Source organism: Calliphora vicina, chromosome 4 (genome assembly GCF_958450345.1).
Source record: "Calliphora vicina chromosome 4, idCalVici1.1, whole genome shotgun sequence".
Taxonomy (NCBI): Eukaryota; Metazoa; Arthropoda; class Insecta; order Diptera; family Calliphoridae; genus Calliphora; species Calliphora vicina.
Genome location: NC_088783.1, coordinates 77326668 through 77349429, shown reverse-complemented (window position 1 = coordinate 77349429; position 22762 = coordinate 77326668). Strand labels below are relative to the sequence as shown.

At 29.7% G+C, this 22762-nt stretch overlaps 2 protein-coding genes across 5 annotated transcripts in view; one reads left to right on the top strand and one right to left on the bottom strand.

Moving 5' to 3' along the window:
- l(1)G0289 (lethal (1) G0289) overlaps positions 1–11481 on the top strand; it is a 56554-nt gene extending 45073 nt beyond the window's left edge. The window contains exons 2-10 of one of the 2 annotated variants that reach the window (XM_065506614.1): positions 1380–1891; positions 1974–2096; positions 3798–3990; positions 4058–4267; positions 4374–4525; positions 5412–5484; positions 5582–5638; positions 5756–5976; positions 10643–11481. In XM_065506614.1, coding sequence (XP_065362686.1) covers positions 1380–1891; positions 1974–2096; positions 3798–3990; positions 4058–4267; positions 4374–4525; positions 5412–5484; positions 5582–5638; positions 5756–5976; positions 10643–10711 — 1610 coding nt within the window. In that variant the 3' untranslated portion in view covers positions 10712–11481. Of the gene's footprint in view, positions 1–1379; positions 1892–1973; positions 2097–3797; positions 3991–4057; positions 4268–4373; positions 4526–5411; positions 5485–5581; positions 5977–10642 lie in introns of both variants that reach the window. The other variant, XM_065506613.1, reaches the window with a different exon arrangement.
- A 5336-nt stretch (positions 11482–16817) lies between these two features.
- The window catches only part of Marf (Mitochondrial assembly regulatory factor), a 9464-nt gene continuing 3519 nt past the window's right edge, over positions 16818–22762 (bottom strand). For 2 of the 3 annotated variants that reach the window (XM_065508316.1, XM_065508317.1), the window contains exons 2-10: positions 21689–21790; positions 21009–21341; positions 20651–20940; positions 20234–20572; positions 19283–19961; positions 18297–18541; positions 18069–18233; positions 17803–17999; positions 16818–17720 (exon numbers count right to left, since the gene is read on the bottom strand). In XM_065508316.1, coding sequence (XP_065364388.1) covers positions 17519–17720; positions 17803–17999; positions 18069–18233; positions 18297–18541; positions 19283–19961; positions 20234–20572; positions 20651–20940; positions 21009–21258 — 2367 coding nt within the window. In that variant the 5' untranslated portion in view covers positions 21259–21341; positions 21689–21790 and the 3' untranslated portion in view covers positions 16818–17518. Of the gene's footprint in view, positions 17721–17802; positions 18000–18068; positions 18234–18296; positions 18542–19282; positions 19962–20233; positions 20573–20650; positions 20941–21008; positions 21791–22762 lie in introns of all 3 variants that reach the window. The other variant, XM_065508315.1, reaches the window with a different exon arrangement.

The window sequence follows — 22762 nt, the reverse complement described above, 5'->3', positions numbered from 1 at the left end:
TTCCTATCGTGTTTAGATGAGCTATCAAGGATGAATATAAGACGAATCCAGGCAACGGACGTATTATAAATACCCTGCTGTTTAGCTCTTGGGTATCACAATGGAATCAGTTTTGAATGGACCCAAGTGAGCTGCTTGACGAGTGGCTATCCATGGAACCTTAATCCATCACATTCTAACACTGTCAACTTATCATCTGCATTCGTCTATACGATATTCGACTGTCAGTCTCCTTTATGAAGACACCAGTTCCTGTGACTATCTCGATCTGTCGAGTGGATAGGATACCAAGAGCGAATTATCGAAGAACTAAAACTATTTATTGAAATTCATTTCATTCTTAATCTTTTCATTACACGTCCTATAGTATACTCCAATACTTTCTCCCCTAACCAATATTTATCGCATGTACAGAATATATGCCTTTTAAATGCGGCAAAAAAATGGTGGAAAGTATCAACATTAAAAAAAGAAAATCGATTTTCTATTAATGTTATGTTAATAGGTTTGAGTAAAGTATTCAACTTCCTATTTGTAATTATAGCAAAGAAGAAACAAAAAAAAAACGCAGAATTTACAAGCTCCATATTGTTAAGTACATATTTGTAATTTGCTCCCCACTATGATGACAAATAAATATACTTTCAGTTCTATTATTTTTATTTTTTTATTATTCATTATGTTTTCTCCTTCAGTACGTATTGATAATGAGATTATGGTCTATTTTGCACACATTGAAAGTGCGTAGTAATATTTGCATAAATAGGTGTTTATAAATGGCCATAAAAATTGTTATTTTAAATGTCAGAGGTATAATTATAATTACAAGTTTAATACATCATTAATTGGTTCGTAAAAAAAATAACATTTTATTGTTGTGGTTGAAATTAATCTTTATAAGAAAGTTGGAAATATATACAATTGCCAATAAATTTTACATATTGCAGTTTTTCATTTTAAATACTTACGTTTGAAACCAGATTTATTGAAAGATTTATCAGACGTAGAAAATGACATATCAAACAAAAGTTTGCTATTTATTAAAAAGTAGATATCTCTTCTAAGAATTTATGATTTTTAATTAATAGTAGCCCTGAGAGTAAAAGCCTATTTTTTTCTGTTTTGTATGCAATTTTCGGAAAAACTTAATTCCGGGCAATAAATTGGTCAATATACACAAAAAAATTTTAGTGCTACTCAGTTGAAATAAAACAGTTTCAGAATATTGTGACCTATAGTAATCCTATAAAATAAGTGCTGATAATTTTAACCAATTCTTCTCTCTTTTTAAATGAGCTAAATAAATTATTGTCAACACTACAATTTGTAATCTTGTTTACTAAATTACATATTTAATTTAATTTCTTCTCTCTTTCTAGATGACAAAAAGACTCAATATGAAAGTGTTCAAAACACACCAAGTCCGACAATAGCATCAGCATCAGCACAGCTCAATGCCACTGCATCAGCGGTAACGCCGATTGTTGTGCCCTACAGCAATCGACCATTGTTGGGTGTCAACGGGACTGGACAACGTAAGGATATGACTGATAAAACAACAAAAATCAGCAGCACTACAGTGCAGCCGGAAACGATAAAAACCAATGATGGTGATGTTGCTGATGCCAAGAAAAACGTTAATCAATATCCCAAAAAAGCCGTAGGTACAACAGTCGGCGCCTCAGCTACATTAACAAAAGCCGGTGCAACCGTTGCAGCCGGAGCTACAGTAGCTGGCACCGTGGCTGGAACAGTAGCCGCTACAGTAGGAGCGACTGTACAAAAAGAGGAAGAAACGGAAGAAGAGAAAATTATTGATACCATAGATGTGCCCGAGAATGAGACATTGAATGCTTTGAAATATAATAATTTAACGGTGAATCAAACTGAGGTAATAAGGATCAAAATGCTACCTACACCTTTTGTGCAATTTCTTATAGTTTTTGTTTTGTGTCTCTTTTTTATTTCCATAGGATCATCATCATTATTATAATAGTACTATTGTTGTGGACAAAGAGAAGGCTGATACATATTGGAATGAAATTAAGAATATGACACCAAATTGGATGTTGTCACAATCCCATCGTAGGGCTATGGTAAGTGTGATTTGTGATGTCAAATGTTAATTGTTTTTGGGTTTCAAAAATTGTGAATAAGCATAAAATTAGTAATAAGGATTTATCATTGAAAATAGCTTTATGGTTTTTTTTTAAATCTTTTACACAAAGATCAGTATATATTTTTATGGGTTTTAACAAATTTTCGAATCTCTCTATTATTTGAATGGACTAAAATCGATACACACGATTTTAAGAATATAAAAGTAATCAAATCATTATCTTTACGAGATCTCTATTTACCTTTCTAGCATATTTCTAGCCATATTCCACTTGGTAATTTACCAGTATTCCTCCACAGGTCTTAACTAAGGACAATTAACTGTATTGTGTTATTTTAAGATAAATTCGGTGCCGTTTTGTATATATCATTTAGATATCAATTAGATTCTTGAAAATCCTATTGTGAGAGCTCGCATTTTCTTAGAAGAATAAGAAATTTATTTTATTTTCCTGAGGAAAACTTCCGATGTAGAATTCAAATGAAATTTCACTCCGTAATGAGCTGGGTTTCACTCTTTGTCAAACGGAAGTTTATCTTCCCATGGAAAGCTTTCTAGAATTGTAGAACTGTTACAACTACAATATTGATTAAATTTTGAAAACGATTGTGTCATTAATAGAATTTGAAGCATGTTCCTGTTGATTTAATCTAAAAACACATCATACATTTACACATCTAACATATCGTCACCTAAAAGGCAAAAGGGCCTATTACCACTTAAAAATTGTACAGGAGAGACAAAAAATTAATTAAGTGCTGTGGTTACAAATGCGTTTTACTTTCTTTAATAAAGTCGTTATTTTTAAACATAGAAAGCTAAACATTTGTGAAGACGTGTGCCTTGATGCGCTGTACCAATATCCATTAAAAACTCTATTTTAAATTGGTTGTTACGCCCTTTTGCATTTAAGGTAACGATATATAAGTGTTAAAGTTTTTATGTCTCTGTATAAAACGCAAATTACAATCGTATTACAAAACGTTCTGGGCACGTCAAACTCAATGTTGATGTCAGATTTGAATTCCAGATAATAAGATAATTCACGTCACCATTTTTTAACCTTGTGAAATCACGAACTTTTGGATAAATAAAACAGCAATACGTATTATGTATGTAGTTGTACATATTTATACGAAAGTTCGCATAGGTTAAAAATGATGACGTGATTCTTTGTGTAGAGTTCCCTTTGTGGTTTCAATAGTGCTACAAAGCTCATTCCACGTTGGAAATTCTACACGAGCGATTTAAGGACATGGTCATCTCACTTGGAGGTGATGTGAACTACCCACCGAGATAGTGCGATTTGACCCCGTAAGACCTTTTCTTGTGGGGATTTATTAAGTTGAAAGTCTATGCGAATAAGCCTCAAATCACAGCGGTACACAAAGCCAACATAAGCCATGACCTTGTTGAAATTCAGCCTGATTTATGCTCATGTAGTTGGCGGACTTTTGGACGATGTTATATTTCATAAATAACGTTTGAAAGGCCTAAACGAATTAAAAAAATTACGCTGATATCTCACACACACCTTCTTTTATTTAAATTTAAACATAATGAAATAGCCTTTATAACTAAATTACACATTTTATTTCACCTTTAAACAATTTACTTTGACTCATTTTTATTTACCATTAGGTTAATAAAAAATATATTTATTTTCTAAATTTTCTAGACTGTTGTTTTAAGTTTTGACTTTCCCTTCTATGGTCATCCTGTAAGAAATGTTACTGTTGCCACCGGTGGTTTTATATATACCGGCGACTATGTACACTCCTGGTTGGCGGCAACACAATATATAGCTCCCCTAATGGCCAATTTCGATACAAGCCTGTCAAATAATTCATATGTGCGGCTAAATGATACCGGTAACTTAAATTTTTATTTACAACTGTAGTAAACATTCAAAATATTTATTAATTAATTTAATTGCAGGCTCCAGTTTTACGGTTATTTGGGAAAATGTTAATCTACAGGACAAACAAGATGTGGGCAAATTTACTTTCAGTACCACATTGCATAAAAATGGTGATATTGTTTTCACATATTTCTCTGTGCCGATTTTTGTTAATGCCATACAAGATGACAAACATCCTGTCAAGGTTGGTCTCTCCGATGCCTATATTATTGACAAAGTTGTCTACTGTAAGTAATTTTTTTCTCTAAGTTTTCGTGTTTTTGATATTTCTATTTTAAATGACTTTGTTTTTTTAATTTATTTATTTTTTGTGTGTTTCTTACTAATTTATAGTCGCTCGTAGAAAAACAATTTATGAATATCATAGAGTTAATTTTGCCAATGCCGAGATTACAAATTCCACAATCATCACTCTGAAAGCTTTACCCACTTGTCTTGAATATACCGATTGTGCCTCATGTGTAAATCATGTCACTGCATTTAATGTAAGTATTCTTTTTTTTCTTCTTTACATATGTGTACAATTATAGTATAAATATTGAAATATATTCTTGTTCGTTTTTATTGTTTTGTCTTCTATTGTCTAGTGTTCTTTGTTGTTTTATGAAATCTCGTAAAAGATTTATAAATTCTAAGAATAAATTATAATAAATTGAGGGGGTTTCTCTGGGTAAATGTATGCAAAGGGATCAAAAGTTAAAACTTAATACAGACAGAATTTACTGTGGACAACTAAACAATGCTTTAAAACAAGTAAATAACAAAACAGAGAGAAAACATGTCCATTAGTTTTAGACATAATATACTCTAGGGACATACAGTTTAAAAACGATTTTCGTTTCGAATTACATTCAGGGTGTTATTGTGTAATTTGTTTCGAAAATATTTTTTTTCGAATAGAATTTCGAAAATATTTTCTTTCGAATCGAATTACACAATAAACTTCCCGCATTGTCTGTCTGTATAATAAATGGTAATTTATTAATATTTCATATGAAATATGTTCCCTTTTCCTTTTTTCGTTCATCAACTTTGTTCACGTGAAAAAATTTCTCATGTTGTGGGATTTTTAGATGGAATTTTGTAAACAATAAACAGCTGTTTCGAACAAAATCAACTACTGTGAATGAAAAGTTCATGGAGAATTTCACGATAGCAATTTTCCCTTCGAGTGAAATGGATATTTCATGGGAACAAAATTTCACATGTTATTGCCGATAGGGGTGATTAACAATAGTTACACCAATATGAATACGACTGAATTAAGTCTACAGAAATAACAAGGCTAAATAACAAAATACGAACAGTTTGTATAGCTTAAACTCTTAATATAAATTTACAAAATTAATAAATTAACATTTTCTATTTCAGTGTACATGGTGTCCAACTTTAAACAGATGTTCCACCGGTACAGACCGCAAAAAACAAGATTGGCTTGCCCGTGGTAAATATTATAAACTAGAAATTTAATTTCCTGTTTTTCTTTTCCCTCATTTCACTTTATTTCAATAAACTAATTAAACTCTAACTATTTCTTGTAGGCTGCGATCGTAACTTTGTAACCGAAGAAAAGTTTTGTCCTGCCATCGGTCAAAAGGGTAATAATGCCAATCAAAATGAAACAACATCTACCACAGTTGTAGATGATAACACCAATAACAATAGTAATCACAAAGATGATTCATTACACCCCTTTAAACCCTATAATCCTACAGGTTTAGAATCCTCAACCACAGAGACACCATTGGAAAAATCCAATACAGATTTTCATACTGGCACACAAATGAAATCGATGATTGATGAGTCGGCCGAACGTAAAAGTATGGGCGTTACATTGGGTGTATTTGTGCCCATATGTTTGGTGTCGTGTGCCTTACTATGGATACTTTATGCCTATAGAAATCCTCATACAAGAAGTGGCCAACTTCTTATACAGGTTAGTTAACTTTATTAATTTTTTAATTATTTAACTCTGCTTAAAGTGATTAATATTATTAAAAATATTTATAATGTATGTACATTAGGGTGGCCCCAAAATTTAAGTTGAGGATGTTCCCACCTAAAATGAAAATTTGATTCATTCTAAGACTACGTTTTGAATTTTTTTCGTCCTGGGGTCAATATTTGGCGAGCTGGATCGAAGGATAAAAAGGTCCTTTTTTGAAGTTTTTTACATTTTTTCCATATTTCTTCCAAAGGAAGTATATGTAAATTTGGTATCATATGAAAGGTCTTTGAGAGACGCATTCAATTGGTTAAAAGAAATTAAAAAAAAAAAATTTTAATTAAAAAATTTAAAAAATTTTCGACAAAATTTTAGTTTTTTTTAATTTTTTCATAGAATTTATTCAAATACATAGATGAAATTTCTTGATCATAAACATCATGTAATTTCACCGAAATGGTTTTTCTCGTTTTTTAAAATTCAGTCCAGTTCAATGTTTATTCAAATTTGTTTAAACCCAATTTCATCCCTATCTGTTAAGCAGTTTTTCACATGTTACTTAAAATTAACAACAACATTCCAAAGGAATAACATTAAAATAATCATTATAGCGCTATGTATAGCAAATGTTTTACCTTAAATTTAAATATTCGCAGTGTAACAAAAGAAAAGTATAAGAATTTATACATCGATGGAAAGCTTATAAAATTTGAGTTATTTTGATGCCCATACATATACTATGAATTGAGTACAGAGATTGTCAGATAGGGATGAAATTAGGTTTAAACAAATTTGAATAAACATTGAACTGGATTGAATTTTAAAAAACGAGAAAAACCATTTCGGTGAAATTACATGATGTTTATGATCAAGAAATTTCATCTATGTATTTGAATAAATTCTATGAAAAAATTAAAAAAAAATAAAATTTTGTCGAAAATGTTTAAAATTTTTTAATTAAAATTTTTTTTTTTTAAATTTCTTTTAACCAATTGAATGCGTCTCTCAAAGACCTTTCATATGATACCAAATTTACATATACTTCCTTTGGAAGAAATATGGAAAAAATGTAAAAAACCTCAAAAAAGGACCTTTTTATCCTTTGATCCAGCTCGCCAAATATTGACCCCAGGACGAAAAAATTTCAAAACGTAGTCTTAGAATGAATCAAATTTTCATTTTAGGCGGGAACATCGATACCTTATTTTTTCTCCATACAAACGGGGCCACCCTAATGTACATAAATATATTAACCACTATTATTTATTGTTACATGCAGTCCAAATATCGTCAGGTTTGTAATTGCGGTTAATTTCCTCTAAAACTAACTGAAAAACTAGTGTAAATTTATCATCATTATCGTAAAGAGTTAGACATCTACTGTTGTATTCCTAATGATATTTAAATTTGACAATATGTTGCTGTCAATTTGTGCAATTTTATTAAGAATATGACAGCTAGTTAGTAATCAAAAAAATTCATGTATATTTAAATGATGTAACTTTTTTACAAAATTATTTTTATTGTCTCTACTTTATAGGAAGAACTTCATGTTAAAGTAGTTTATTTTTGTACTTTCACCAAAAACTATTTCACTTCATCTTCATAATGGCACTAATTAATTACATGCTTAATATTTTAGTTTACAAAATCTATGTTTTTTAAATGCATGAGTTAATAGGTTTTAATATTAATGTAACTCCTTTATAATTTAAATTTCTGTTATATAATACCAACTACATTTATTAGCAAATGTTTACTTAAACAGTTATTAACGTTCTAGAATTTTTTTGTTTCATTTTGTTTTTTAGTTATAAATTATTAACTTTTGTATGTACATAAATCATTTTTTTTATTTTACTAAAAATAACCTTTAAACCTTTATTTACTCTTCTGAATTTAATAATATTTGGTATACATGTTTTCCATTTCGAAATTCACTTTAGTTTGTTTTTTATATATAGGTTTAATTAAAGTTCATATTTTGCAGTAGATGCGTGCAAAATATCTAAAGTAAAACAATTATTAACTTTTGAACTGTTAGTCAGATTTTATAATTTTGCATCTCATATTAAAGGAATCGTAGGTTGTAAATTTCTTTACTAGAAATCAGTTTCTCATCAAAACAAGATATAGCCTAGAAACAAAATATATCTCAAGATATTCATTTACTAAATTTAAGTATATATTTTTGAAAAAAAATGTTTACGTTCTTGTGTATATTTTTTTAACTAATTGTCAAAAACTCGCAAAACCTCGTCCTTATTGGGGTTGAATAACGCCAAACACTCCTGTGAAGTCGTCATACGTTGGTGATTGTGAGCAAAGCTTTCTCATACCCAAATAATTATTCAAAATTTAAACCACCGAACCACGTGAGATGCCTATGGCTTTCACAATCTCTCGCAATATCCGATCGGCCAACACCATATCGTAAATTATTCAATTGTTTCTGGTGTAGAAACCTCAACTGGGCGTCCATAACGTTCGCCATCTTCCGAGCTTGTATGGCCACAACGAAATTCAGTAAACCACATTTTTACCATTGAAATTTCTGCAAAAACTAATGCTTTCAGTTAAGAGGCAGAAATGTCTCGCCGTCGCATTACTCGAAATAAACATTTGTATGGCACATTTTATGGTATCAATTTATATTTTTGACATATTTATCTTTACATTGTATTATAAAAATTATACAGCCCAATTATGAATAAAAATTCCCCGGGAGTTTTCTCCCTTTTCTTATTTTTCCTATTCAATTTCAATGGGAAAAAGCTCCCGGGGAACAAAAGCTCCCGCGGATTTTTTTATTCATAATTGGGCTGATAATGTACAAAATGTGGGGATATTTATATTAAAAGGCTCTGTGGCCCAAATTATATACTTCAGGTACCAGAATGCTACTGGACTTGAACAATAGTAGTGTTAGATTGATCATAGACTTCAACGTCTTAGGTCGACAATTCCGTAAGGGATTAGAAGATGTTGGGGGCTGTAGTCCAGGGTCATTTTCGGCTTAGATATTGTGGTGGCTTAATGGTAGATAATGGTAGATTAGGAGGAAGTTCATTTTATTATTCTCCAGGCGTTCTGCTCTAGGCAATTTCCAGGGATTGTTAGTTATTTTAGTAATTTCTTTTACTTCTACCTTTATACTTTATTCTTTTTTTATTAAGAGAATCACAATGGACTCTCCGAGAGAAAGTGTACTTTTTGTACAACAACCTTCTAAACTAATAACTATTATTTGAAATAATTTATGATTATTCAGATATGGGCAATTCCACGAGAATCGCTACTACGACTCAAAAAACAAAAATCCTTGAAACCTTTTTTTTGAAGATGATTTGAATAGAAGAAAATAATAAAATGTTACTATGTGAAAGTATTTAGATCATATTATAACATTTTAAAGACAAAAATAATAGTTTAAACTGATTATATTTAATTTTTTAATATTTTAGATATGTTTTAGGCTAAAATTGCGGCGAAAACTAGGCTCCCAATTAGCTTGTAGTATTCAATAAACAAACTTAATTTGTTTATTGAAACCGAATGTATATTTTCAATTTATTATAAGAGAAAAATCTGTCACGTACGGTGTTTCACGTACGATATTTAATTTTATTTATTATAAAATCATCCAAAGATTGTTTTTATTTAAATATGACGGATTGTAAAGGAAAAATATGCCGTTTAGTGTAAGAAATTAAAAGAAAACATAACGCCTCTCACGATTCGAATATTTTCGCATATTTCTACATGTACCTCAAAATGACTTCAATTTTATGTCACGTACGATATACCCTTATTTCTCTCAATATTTTGGACAACAATATTTCGAAAGAACTTTTTATTATTTTAAAATATACTACCCTCTGAATGGAACATAAAGACCAAATTATTTTTCAGATGCTCTTATTTTTGCAAAATCTATTCCACTCTATAGGCGTACAAATGTCACGTAAGATGATATGGAATTGCCCATACGTGGAAATCGAGCGATTTTGATAAGTTGTGATGAATTTGGAAAAATTTCCGGAATCATGTTTAAACCAATAAGGTTATTCATTTAAAAAAAATGGAAAATTACACTCTGATTTTGTTACACTTTAACACAACAAAAACTTGAACAAAATTCCACAAGAAAATACAACTTTTTTTTAATTTTTTTCTTGTTTTTGGTTTTTTTTTTAAAGTGTAAAAAAGCAGAGTGAAATTTTCCATTTTTTTAAAATGAATACCCAATGACTTTTTATTTTCTAGCAAAATAAAAAACCCCCCAGTGAAAAAAATCAAATGTGATACAAATTAATTCGAAAGTATCAAAATGCAATTTTAAGCAATGGACAAAAGGAAAATAATAAATACATCATATACCTTATCGAGTCGTTTCCTTTTCGAAATCGAAAATCATTACATTTCGAAAAAGTTTTCTTTTAAATCGATTAACCACCTGATTAACTCTGTTTATTTGCCTTAGATTTGTAATAATGTAACAATTTGTCTGTAAACTTAAAAAAAAAAATGCTGTCTAACCATTCTTATATTCATTCTTGTATGCACAAAAACATCTAACATTCATAATCATGTGACGAAAGTACTCTGACTGTGTATGTTTAAAAATTCTAATTAATTGTCTACTTTTATATTTCAGTATCGTCCCAGTCAGTGGTCTTGGAGGCGTGGCGAAGCTCGTTATACAGCAGCAACGATACATATGTAGAAAATTGTATAATTTTAATTTTAAACCTTCTTCGCCTTTGACTTTTTTTAAACTTGTTACCAAAACTATATAATTTGTGTATTTTTTTTTATTATTTGTATAATCTATTATAAATTCTACTCGGATTTCAGAAACATCGACATAATTTGTCTCTATCTTTAAACTCTTTATAAATTTATATAAAAAAATTACGTATGTAGACAGACATTCTTTAAATGTTATTATTCTTTCTTTTAGTAAAATTTTTGCGCTAATTTTTTAAACAAAAACCATAAACTATTTTTATAACATAATTTTAACTTTATTGACAAAAACAAAACAAACAAAAAAATAAGAGAAAAGCAAAAAGACACAGTAAAATTAAATAATTTTGTTTAAATATTTTCTCTCTTTACTTGAAATTAATTGTTTTGTTTGTATTATGTAATATGTGTAGGAATTTGTTTAATTTAATTTTTAATTATAAAAATAACCACCATCCTGGACTTTAATTTTAAAAAAAACTATTTTTTTAATGTGTGTAAAACAAAAAAACAAAATGAAATAAAATTTTGGTTGTTTTTATTTCGGATTCTTTCTTTTTTTATATACATGTGTACGTATGTGCAAATTATGTGAAAAGAAAAAAAATATTTTTTAGTTAAAATATTGTGATTTTTTTATGTTTAATTTTAAATATTTGTGTGTTTATATATATTTTTTTTAATTTGTCTCATATTTTGTATCTGTACATTAAAAAAATTATAATAAAAATAAAATAAATAAAACAATTTATTACATATTTTTTTAAGTATAAAAAGAACAAAAATATTGAAAGCAACTTTAATTGTCGAGGATATGTTTCTGTTAAACTAAGGGAGAAATTTACGAGTGTGCAATTTTGATGGAGCTTTTAATAGGAAACATTAGATTCCAACAACTTGATAATAATTATTGAGCGAAAGTTGGATGATCCAAAATGATTTTACGATTGAACAAGTGCTGTCTAGGGATCTTATTAACATTGATCACGGGTCTCACACATCTGGGGCCAAATGACCGCATTCGATATCGAGTAAAATTTATCGTAATTTTCTTATTTGAGATTATGGCATTCGATATCGAGTAAGAAATTTAGTACATTTTATCATTATTTCGATATCGAAATCATTTTTCGATACGATAGCTCATTTGATCACGAATGCGGTAATTTGGCCCCTGTTCTGTAAACCTAATCCGAGTACGTATAGGATTTTAAAAGGAAATCACATAATTTGATGTTCTGTAATTGGAAATAGATGTAAACGATTTACTCTTCTAAATTTGGCGGATGGCATGGGTTATGTTGCCATTGGCGGCCGCTTTGATTTGTGGTTTATTAGCATAGGCCTGTGACTAAAGAAAACCCCACATGAAAAAGTTTAAAGAGGACAAATCGGCTGATCTCGATGTCCAGTTCACATCACCTCCACATGAGTTTTCTTCCCTAAATAATTTTTTATTGGTGTTGTATCAGTTCCACTGTCGCTGGATTCACAATCAGCCTTATCGTGTAAGCTTACACCATCTACAGTTTCGTACTAGATTCAAGATAAAGATGAAACCTGTTTTATTAATAGATCGTTTTGAAATCGATCGATTTTCACTTAGCTTCATCAGAAAAAGTATATCAAAGATTTCTTTGGAATAAAACTACTTTCAGTTTTCTAATGGTGTTTCTTTTCTGACACAAAATGTTGCCTATATATTGTGTACCATTTATTAAATGTTACCCATACCCTCATAATGTGTTGCATTTTTAACGATCACAATAGAACAAAATCATTACCATTTATGCAATTTTCTTTTATGTAGCTACTAAATATTAAAAAACTATACTTTTGCTTACAAAAAAAGTGGTGCATTTCTAACCCTTTGATAAAATTGAGGGTGAAACATGTAGCATATCTTCAGGGTTTTAGGGTAACATTATTAGAAAAGAACACGACCAAACTACATTTTTTTCAGAAAAGAACACAAAGAAAGGTAAAAGGCAGAATAAATGCAGCATTTATGCCAGAAAAGAAAACACCATAAGTGCAATTGATTTTGTTTATAATTATTTGTTTTTCTCAAGATTTTGTTTAATTTTTTTTTAACAAAAAACTTTACTTCATAAAAAAATTTTAAATTTAAACAATGTTTTAAAGCAAAATTTTCATACAAAAATTGATTTTAAAACGTTGTTTAAATTTAAATACGGCCTTAAATCTTTTTGGAATTAACAAAATCAAACGGAATCGAAAGAAGCTAAAACAAAATCGAACGGATTTGAAAGCATTCCGAAAAAACCGTGTGACAGGCCTGGGGGCAAATTCTCGTAATTGATATAAATTTCGAACGCATATTAGCCTTCGATTAAATACTCGTTCATTATTGAGCACAATCATTATAATTGTATATTAATTTTATTCGATATCGAATAAGAGAATCCCAAAAATAAAAAAAACTCGCAAAAAAATTAGGATACTACCTAAAATAAGGTAAAAACAATTTATTAATTAATTACTCAAAGCGTATACATACGTTATTTTGTTTAAGAAAATCATATACTTGATGATACTTTAGTTTTAATTTTGGTTATAACTTGGTTATTTTTGATAGTAGTGAATCGTAATCAATAATAAAATCAATTTCGAATTTTTTGATGATACGTTGTTTTGCATTTTAGGTGACGAAATATTTTAATTCAATTTGGATTAGATTTAAATTAACAAGAATTGAATCATTCAAACGTTGAATAAGTTCTGGGGGTCGATTCTGGTTCTGTGAAACGGTGAAATGAAAAAAAATTTTCGTTTTCATAAGAACTTTTCATATTATCATTTCACAATTACACAAATTGCGATTCCCGTTCTTCAATTTGTTTTATTCACCTTTTTCTTTTCATATGAAAACATTTGAATTTATTTATAATTTTTTCACTAAACGAGAATCAGAAACACTATGAAAATATGAAAAAACTTTTCATTTCACCGTTTCACAGAACCAGAATAGACTCCCTGTTACGAATTGATTCAACAATTAATGAATTATATTCGAATAAAGGCCTCTGAATGAAGAATGAGTTTTTTTTTGGATTGGATTTTTATGGATTTATGGCATGAATTGTTGACATTTTTGAAATTCTCAATTAAGATTTTTGTGAATTAAGCTCAAATTTAATTAATTAATTCGAATCTCTGTTTCCACCTTTATTCTTACAAATAAATTTAATACCAGGCGATTATTTTTTTTAATATCTTGTGCTATTTGACCGATTTGTACAAAATAATCAACGTCCTCTTTTAACCATTAACAACTGTTTTGGCAATTTTGACCCATTCGTGATCGAATGAGCTACGTATCGAAATTATAATAAAATGAACTACATTTCTTTCTCGATATCGAATGCCATAATCTCGAATAAGAATATTAAGATAAATTTTACTCGATATCGAATGCGATAATTCGGCCTCAGGATAAGGGTTAAAATGCGATCTGTTTCAAAATTTAGTACTTCCATTCCCAAACGAATAATATGATTGTGGTAACAAATGCAATTCCCATTCCTTTTATTATAATTTACCCATATTTAAATGCTCTGATATGGAAATGTTATAATAAGATTAATGTAATTTTTTGAAACTTTTAATATTTTTGTGTTACTTTGATTGTTAAATCTTTATATCCTTATATCTTTATATATAACTAATTATAGTGGCGTAGGTTATAAAAACTTCATACATACATATATCATCTTAGAAGTTTTTGATCCAATATTTTAATACATATACAAATTGCAAACAATTTTGATAAATGGTAAAAACTACAAAAAAGTAAAATAAAATACGTAATTTTAAGTAATTTAGTTATCAAAACCTTAAACAAAAAATAAATGGTTGCATATTATTACTACTGCTAATAATAAATAACATACACAATAAATAATAATTTAATAAGTATATATTGTAATAAAAAATAACCTAAAAATCCGTAACAGTAGTTTTTATTAAAATAAAGCATTAATGGTTTGTTATTTTTATATACATATATTTCAGAAAAAACAAAGTTTGCTACAGTTACCCCTAAAATACAATTTCAGCCACCACTATTGGTACCACTACAATTACATTAAAGAAATAATTGCAATTGCCGTTATCTCTAAAATAAGTTCTATAATTTTAAATTCAGCTAAACAGAAATTTGTTATTTCATTGAGTTTATTGAAATCTTCAGAAGTTAAAATTTAATATACGTCCTGTCACACATTTTGTTCGGAATGGTTTCAATTCCGTAGTTTTCATTCCGATCAATTTCGATTTAGGTTCTTCAAATTCCTTGTAGGGCCACCAGGCGATCCTAGTATTTAATAATTCTGACAGCGTTTTTTGTATTAAAACAAAAGTGATTTTTTTTTAAATTAAAAATTTTAGAAAACCAAATAATTACAATCTAACTGAAAATGGTTTCATTCTGAAAGAAATTTTCGTTTTACTTTTTCTGAAGCAGCGAAATACGGAATTAATTCCACTTTCGATCGGAATGGAATTCTGTGACAGGCCTGATAAACCAACTATGTCCTCTGCTATTTTACCAATATCGCTAAAAGCTTATCAGCCCAATCATGAATTAAAAATTCACTGGAGTTTTTTTCCTTTTCCCATTTTTATACCCTTCACCTTCGTGAGAAGGGTATATATAAGTTTGTCATTCCGTTTGTAATTTCTACATTTTTCATTTCCGACCCTATAAAGTATATATATTCTGGATCCTTATAGATAGCGGAGTCGATTAAGCCATGTCCGGCTGTCTGTCTGTCTGTCTCTCTGTCCGTCCGTCTGTCTGTTGAAATCAGTTTTCTGAAGACCTCAGATATCTTCGGGATCCAAATCTTCAATAATTCTGTCAGACATGCTAATTTTGCTATTTAAAATCAGCAAAATCGGTCCACAAATGGCTGATATGAGGAAAAAACCAAGACAACCTCGATTTTTTACCTATTTTTGACCTATATCTGGATTACTAAGACATTTATATAGACAATATGGATATCTAATGATAGATATTTCAAAGACATTTGCAACGACGTATATAAGACCATAGTAAGTTGGACCTACAATGGGTCAAAATCGGAAAAAAAATTTTTAACCCGAATTTTTTTTTTTCAAAAAAAAAAATTTAAAAAACCAAAAAAATTTTTTTTTTAAATTTTAAAAAAAAAAATTTTAAATTTAAAAAAAAAAAAATTAAAATAACAATCGAAAAATTTTTTTTCCAAAAAATGAAAAAAACAACTAAAAAAAAATTTAATTTTGTTTACCTAAAAATATTTAAAATTTTGAAGTATAATTTGGTGAAGGGTATATAAGATTCGGCACAGCCGAATATAGCACTCTTACTTGTTAACACTGAATTTGTATAGGAAAATGGAAAAAGGGAAAAAACTCTTGCTTGGGCTGTATATATTCTTATTTATGTAGTAGATTGGATATAATCTGCCTTGTAGGCCTTTTGTCTACGCAGATGATGTTCAGTTTCTTTATTATACAGATTTACAGTTTCCTGATGTCTTAAAAGGAGTTAAATACTTTATTAGTAGAGTTTTAACTTGGTCTTCTGAAAATGGATTTAAACTTAATTCAAGAAATACTAAATTAAAGATGACATGGATATTACACTTGATGGCATATGTATTTCATTTTTAAACAGGATGTAAAGTCTCAGTGTCTTGATTGATAATCAATTAAATTTTATAGCTCCATTAACAGCATTTCTTTCAAAATATAATTTTTATTCAAAAGATTATATTCGCTTGATATATATTTTAAATTTTCTTTTATAATGCAGTTATTAATATTGTTCCGTTTTTTCTTTTTAACTGTGGTTTATTTCCTTTAAATAATTTGATTGCAAATAAAAGCGGTTTAGTAGTTTTATAGTTATTTAAATTTTTTGTATTAACGACAGTTCATATAGGAATTGCTTAAATATATATTTCTTCTACAATTATTTTAGTAAAATTGTGACATTTAAGCAAATCAGCTAGTAGATCACACTAATCTTGAAACTCGAATTTATCTAAATTTTAACCCAATAAAACAATAAATTATTTAAATTTTTTTAGAATAAATTGTTATATCTTCTTTTTATTTTTTATTTATTACAGTATAATCAATATTGATAAATTAACAAACATTTTATGCAAATATAAATGTAAAATTAAAAAAAATGAAATCAATTCAAGTTTTAATTGACAAAAAAAAAACAACTCCTACTTATTACACTCGAAAGGAGGGGACAGAGCAGGGGAAAATAAAATAACGTTTTTTTTTACTAATTAAAAATATATATAGATTAGAAACCACCATTATAACTGGCCCCTGGCCGTGTTCAACACAATGTTTTTGTTTTTCAAGTTGTAGTAGTAGCAAAGATGCAAAATATTAAAATAAAATAATAATACACAATAATATGTCATAATATGAAGCAACACAATTAAATAATAAAATGATTGTTTAAATAATCAATATAAAGCTTTGGATATTAACAAAATTTAAATGTTTCATTTCTTAAAATTGCTGAATTATTTGTTTGTTTTTTCTTTCTCAATATTCTATAGTTCGAAATTCATGCAAATAATCTAGAGTTTATTCGTAAATACTCCTCAGCCAATACATTCTTAATAATTCCTTTAAAAAGAATCTCACCATTAAACTTACACACACAAAAAGTTTGTAAATCAAATAGGTACTTCCACGTTTACACCATTGACCTATGATCTAGTTAAGGAGGATTGTTGGTTGTGGACTAATTTAATGCAATATAATTATTTTCAAATATTTCCAATTCATTTTGTATGTAATTGGCTTTGTTGCGTAATAATTTCAATTGTTTTTGATTGGATTCCAACACGGTCAATTGGCTTTCCAATGTTTTTAACTCTTCATTCATATCGGTGGTGGCTGTATCAACGGTACGACACAGGCGAGCAAATGTGCTGGATAGTTCCCTGAAAAAAAAAACAAAAGATTTAAATACAAATAATATACAATTTAAATTGAATAGGGAAAGTAAAAAAAAAGAAAACTTACTGTTGCACTTGATGACTACAATTGGCAGATGTTAAATCCACAATCATTTTTAATTTCTTAGTAGCATGACGCACATATTGAGACTTAAAGGCTCTCTCCTTGGCTGAGTTAGTCCAGGAAAGACGTTCGTAAAAGTAAATACAACCGTATAAAGCACCAACTCCCACTAACACACGCCAACCAATAGTTTTGAGCATCTAATATAAAGACAATAAAGAAAGCATTAAATTCAAAATAATTTGTGTTAAATTTTTTGTAAAACTCACAATGCCAGCAACTATAAGACCACCCACTGTGCCTTGAGATCCAATTGAGGTCAATGCAAAACGTGATATTATCGACAATTGTTCTTGGGTAATATTGCCCACTGGTGTGGGTATAAGACACAATGGTGTATCATTAACTGGTGATATTGGTGATATAGGATTTTGCTAAAACAATAAATTTACATTAGTTTAAAACATTTACTTTGTTTTTTTGCATATAAATCTTACCACAACACTGCCTTGACGATTCATTATGGCTGGTTTCTTATAGTTATTGCGTTCCCTTACTTTGCCGGTAAAACGTTGTATCATGGCTGTTATGCCCCAGGAGAATTTGAAATCTAAATCCTCTTGGAAATCAGCACACAAATTCTGACAATTCAACGAGTACAACATTTCGAATGGTTGCGAACGTGCAACAATTTTTGTAGGAGGCATTATTTTTTCATTAGGTAGCAAAGCATGCATGCGTTCTGAAATATGGAAAGAATAGTAGTTTATTATAAAATTATGAAAATTATGCGAAGTATTTTTTGGTTTGAAAAATAAACCGGTTCATCTAGAATAAGGTGAAAATGACGCGGTTCATATAGAATAGTATAGAAAATTAACAGATTCATATATAGGACATACAATTTTGTGAAAATTAGCGAATTCACTTAATTGTGAATAAATTCGAAAATAATCCATCCAGGCTTTTACACAATTTACACTTTTACGAAATTTATGTTCAAGTTATTTTCTAAAGGGGACTAGGGGCAAATGTAGCCCGATTTCCGCAGTACTTTACAGTATAATTTCAGAGTACTTACAACTTATTTTGTGCAAAATTTTATAAGGATTGCCGCATAATCAAGATATTTATGACTGCTCAAACAGTACTCCGGGGGACAATTGTATGGAGCTAGGGAAAATCATGGACCATTTTATTTTAATTTAACGCATTAGTTATTGATTTGTTATGTTTTTACTTAAATATATTAATGAAATAATAGTTTTTATTGTTGAATTTGATGTTTTTGACGTTTAACTAAAATCCCGAATCCCGGGATTTGTAAAACCCAGTCCCGTTTGGCATCCCTAATAGACAGACAATTTGCGATTTTTCTCTAATCTGTATTTTTGCTCTTATCTGCATAATTTTTGAATACATTTTATTTATTATAGTATTTATTTAAAATTTTGCGATGTTTTCTATTATATAGTACACTTACCGGTCATTTCCCGTTGAGCTGCCTCCACATTCATCGCCAAAGCCATCGATAATCTGGCCCTAAGATTGGAACCCAAACCCGCTTCCACATGACCATTCAATTCCTTTTTATAGATATTCAATACCAACGGTTCCGGATGGAAGGGCATATTGAATTCATCAATTAAAACACCCAAACGCCAAATTTCCTCATTCAAAGCTTTCGAAACTTTCTGTTCAACCTCTTCCACCATATTGTGAATTTTCAATTTCATTTCACGTGTAACATTCATCATTTCCGTTTCGGTGCCCTGTATGCGTTCGTTGAGTAATGTCTTTTGATCCACTTTCAGATTGCGGAATATTGTAATGCGTTCGAAGATATTGTCGAGCATAGAACGCATATCACCGGAAAGGGTTTTGCCACGAGAACTGTGTTTTTCGAATTTCGTTTGAACGGCACTCTTGGAAATGCATTCTTCGAATTTGCGCTCAAAATCTTGAAATTCAAAATAACGAATTTGGAAGCCCTCAGCCAGAGCACCCTGGCTGGGAGAGTTGCCTTTGGCTTCCTCAATGCGGGCCTGCAATGCTTCACGGGCCGAAACGAAGAATACACGCTCGGCTGCCTCTTTTTCGTTGGTGATTTTCAACTCTTTCGTGAGAAAATCAATGCAACGTTCTGTATGTTGAATTTTAACCTATAATGATAAAAAGGGTTTGAGTTTTAGACTTGTTTCAAACTGTAATAACAATAAGGAGGATAAAAAAGCCTGTAAGCTAACTAAATGTGTTAAATAATGCTAAACTAGGCTAGCCAAAAGGTTTTTGTCTTTACCTTTTCAAGCTCCTTGGGGTGAATTATTTTATACATGTATATATTTTTTTTAAAAAATAACAAAGTACAAATGTTTACAAATTAAAAACTAAAAATCACAAATGCTACAAATAATTATCAAACAATAACACCTACCGATTCTTGAGATTCGGGCTCATGGGCCGAAGCATCCCAACGATTATTGAGTATGAAAATATTGGGTTTCGATAGTTTCTGCGATACTGTGTGAAAGAATTGTTTTTCAGCTCGGGTCATTGTGGATTCAGCATTCAAGACCAAAACAAAGACATCGGCATTCAAACAATGATTATCAATCCAGTCATCTAAATTTGCTGAAACATCCACACCAGGTGAATCGACAAAGACCACATCATCACGCAAAAGACTGCAACGTTCACGTGGCCAAAATATACGCACCAAGGAACTTTCGGAGAGTTTCTCCTGGCACAAAGCATTGGCCAATTGTTTGATGTTCTTAAGAAAAAAATCAAAACAATGGTAAAATTCACTTATTCATTTTGTTTGAGAACTGTAATTATGTAGGTTACTTACCACCACATTAAGTTTTTCATCTGAACCCTCTTTTACTAAATAAGCCTCCGAACTGTCGCTGCCCTCCACTTGACAGAAACAATTTGTTGTATGACCAATACCACTGGGTAGGATTTTCTCACGTAACATGGCATTGATTACGGAACTTTTGCCATTAGAGGTACGACCAAAAAAGGCCACTTTCATGTGATCGCGAGCCAATACCTCGCGAATACCGGACACTTTAAGCACATAACTTTCAAACAGCTCACGCTCTGCTTTGTCGACAATATCAGCTTCAGCATGTAAGGCTTTAAAAACAAACAGATATTAATTAATGAATGAAATTAAATGTTATTCATTTACATTTAATACCCACCATTAATAAATTGTGTTGTTTCATTGACATATTCCTCAATTTCCACATAAATATCGTTGATCTTCTTTTTGGCTCTAACAAAGACCTGTAAGGGTGATTTATCAGCATTGATGTGCATGGTACGATTTTCGGACATCAACGCAGTCGGATCGTAATTTAATGATTTATTGTGTGAATTGGAAGAAGTGTTACCGGCGTTGCCGCCATTACCAGTGACCACAGAAAGTGTACGATTCAAGTAGGCCGCCATTATTTACGAAAATAAATGGTTGTTTTTTTTAATATGCAAAAGAAATTATCTGGCTTTTTTGTTTTGTTTCTTAACAATTATTACTATAATGAATGAAATATACTATGTCTTTGACTTAACTTGTGATAAATCAAAGATAAATTATAAAACAAACACAAAAAGCTATGTATCTAAATAAATATTTGCTGCTTTTATGTATGTACGTATTAGTTTCGTTCTATTAAACGTCGTTTTCTAAATTTTAATTTATATTGTTTATGTTTTTCGAAGTTTCAAAACAAACTGGCATACCAGGCAAAGTAGTGATTTGAAAAAATAAACTTAAAACAAATAAAATAAGAAAACTGATGTAGGTTAACTAATTTACAGGGGGTCTTTGAAAAACTAACTGGGAGTTTCTCCAAATTTAATCTATATTTAATTTAAATACTTCCGTAGCTGGGCTGATAACACCAAATCAATGTAGAGTCTGATTATTGCAGTTGATTTTTTTTTGTGTGGGGTTGGTAAATAAACTTATGTTCTATTAAAACTGAAAAAAAAGAAAGAAAAAAATAATAAATTTAAATAAATAAAAACAAAATAAACAGTAAAATATAATTTTAAAGATAATAATAAAGAAAGATTAGCAGCTAAGTTACGTGAGGTGTCATTTGTAATGCATTGTGAATGAGAAAAATCAAAACAAATATCACACAAACTTAAACAGTGTGCAATTAAAAACTAGAATGAAATTAAAAATATTTTTCTTAATGGAAAACTGCATATTAAAGAGGATTAAAACTGTGCCGGATCATATCAAAGTCAATTTTTAATGTGGATTTTGAGCTGGCCATATTTTTTTGAGAATGAATTTAATGATATGGACACCAACGACATATACTTTCAACAAGACGTCGCTACATGCCACGCAGCTCATGCTACATTGCATTTTAGGTACGAGCGATTTGAGGACACTGTCATCTCATATGGAGGTGATGTGAACTGGCCACCGTTAGACTTTTTCTTGTGGGGTTTTCTTAAGTCTATGCAAATATGCTACAAACCACAGCGGCCCTCAAAGCCAATATTGCCCATGCCATCTGTCAAATTCAGACTGATTTATGCGCTAGAGTCAAGGATAATAGGACATTAGCACGATGTTATATTCTATACGTAATGGCCTCGATAGGCCTTTACTTTGTTTTATTTAAATTTAAAGATAGGAAGCACTTATTGAAAGACCCTTTATAAACGTTTGTCTCAGTGATTTATTGCAAATAATTTAATTTAAAATAGGGATGGAAAATTAAATTATTATTCGGTATCAAAATAATATTCTAATGGTACTTTTTCCAGCCTAAAATTAAAATTTTGAATTGTTGTTTATACTGTTGTTATACTTTATACTGTTATAATATAGAAAAAACTGTTATATAGATAATTTTCCATAGAAAAACAGTTATATCCCAAATTTTTAGTTGAGAAAGCTGTTATAATCAACTTTTTATATGGAAATACAGAC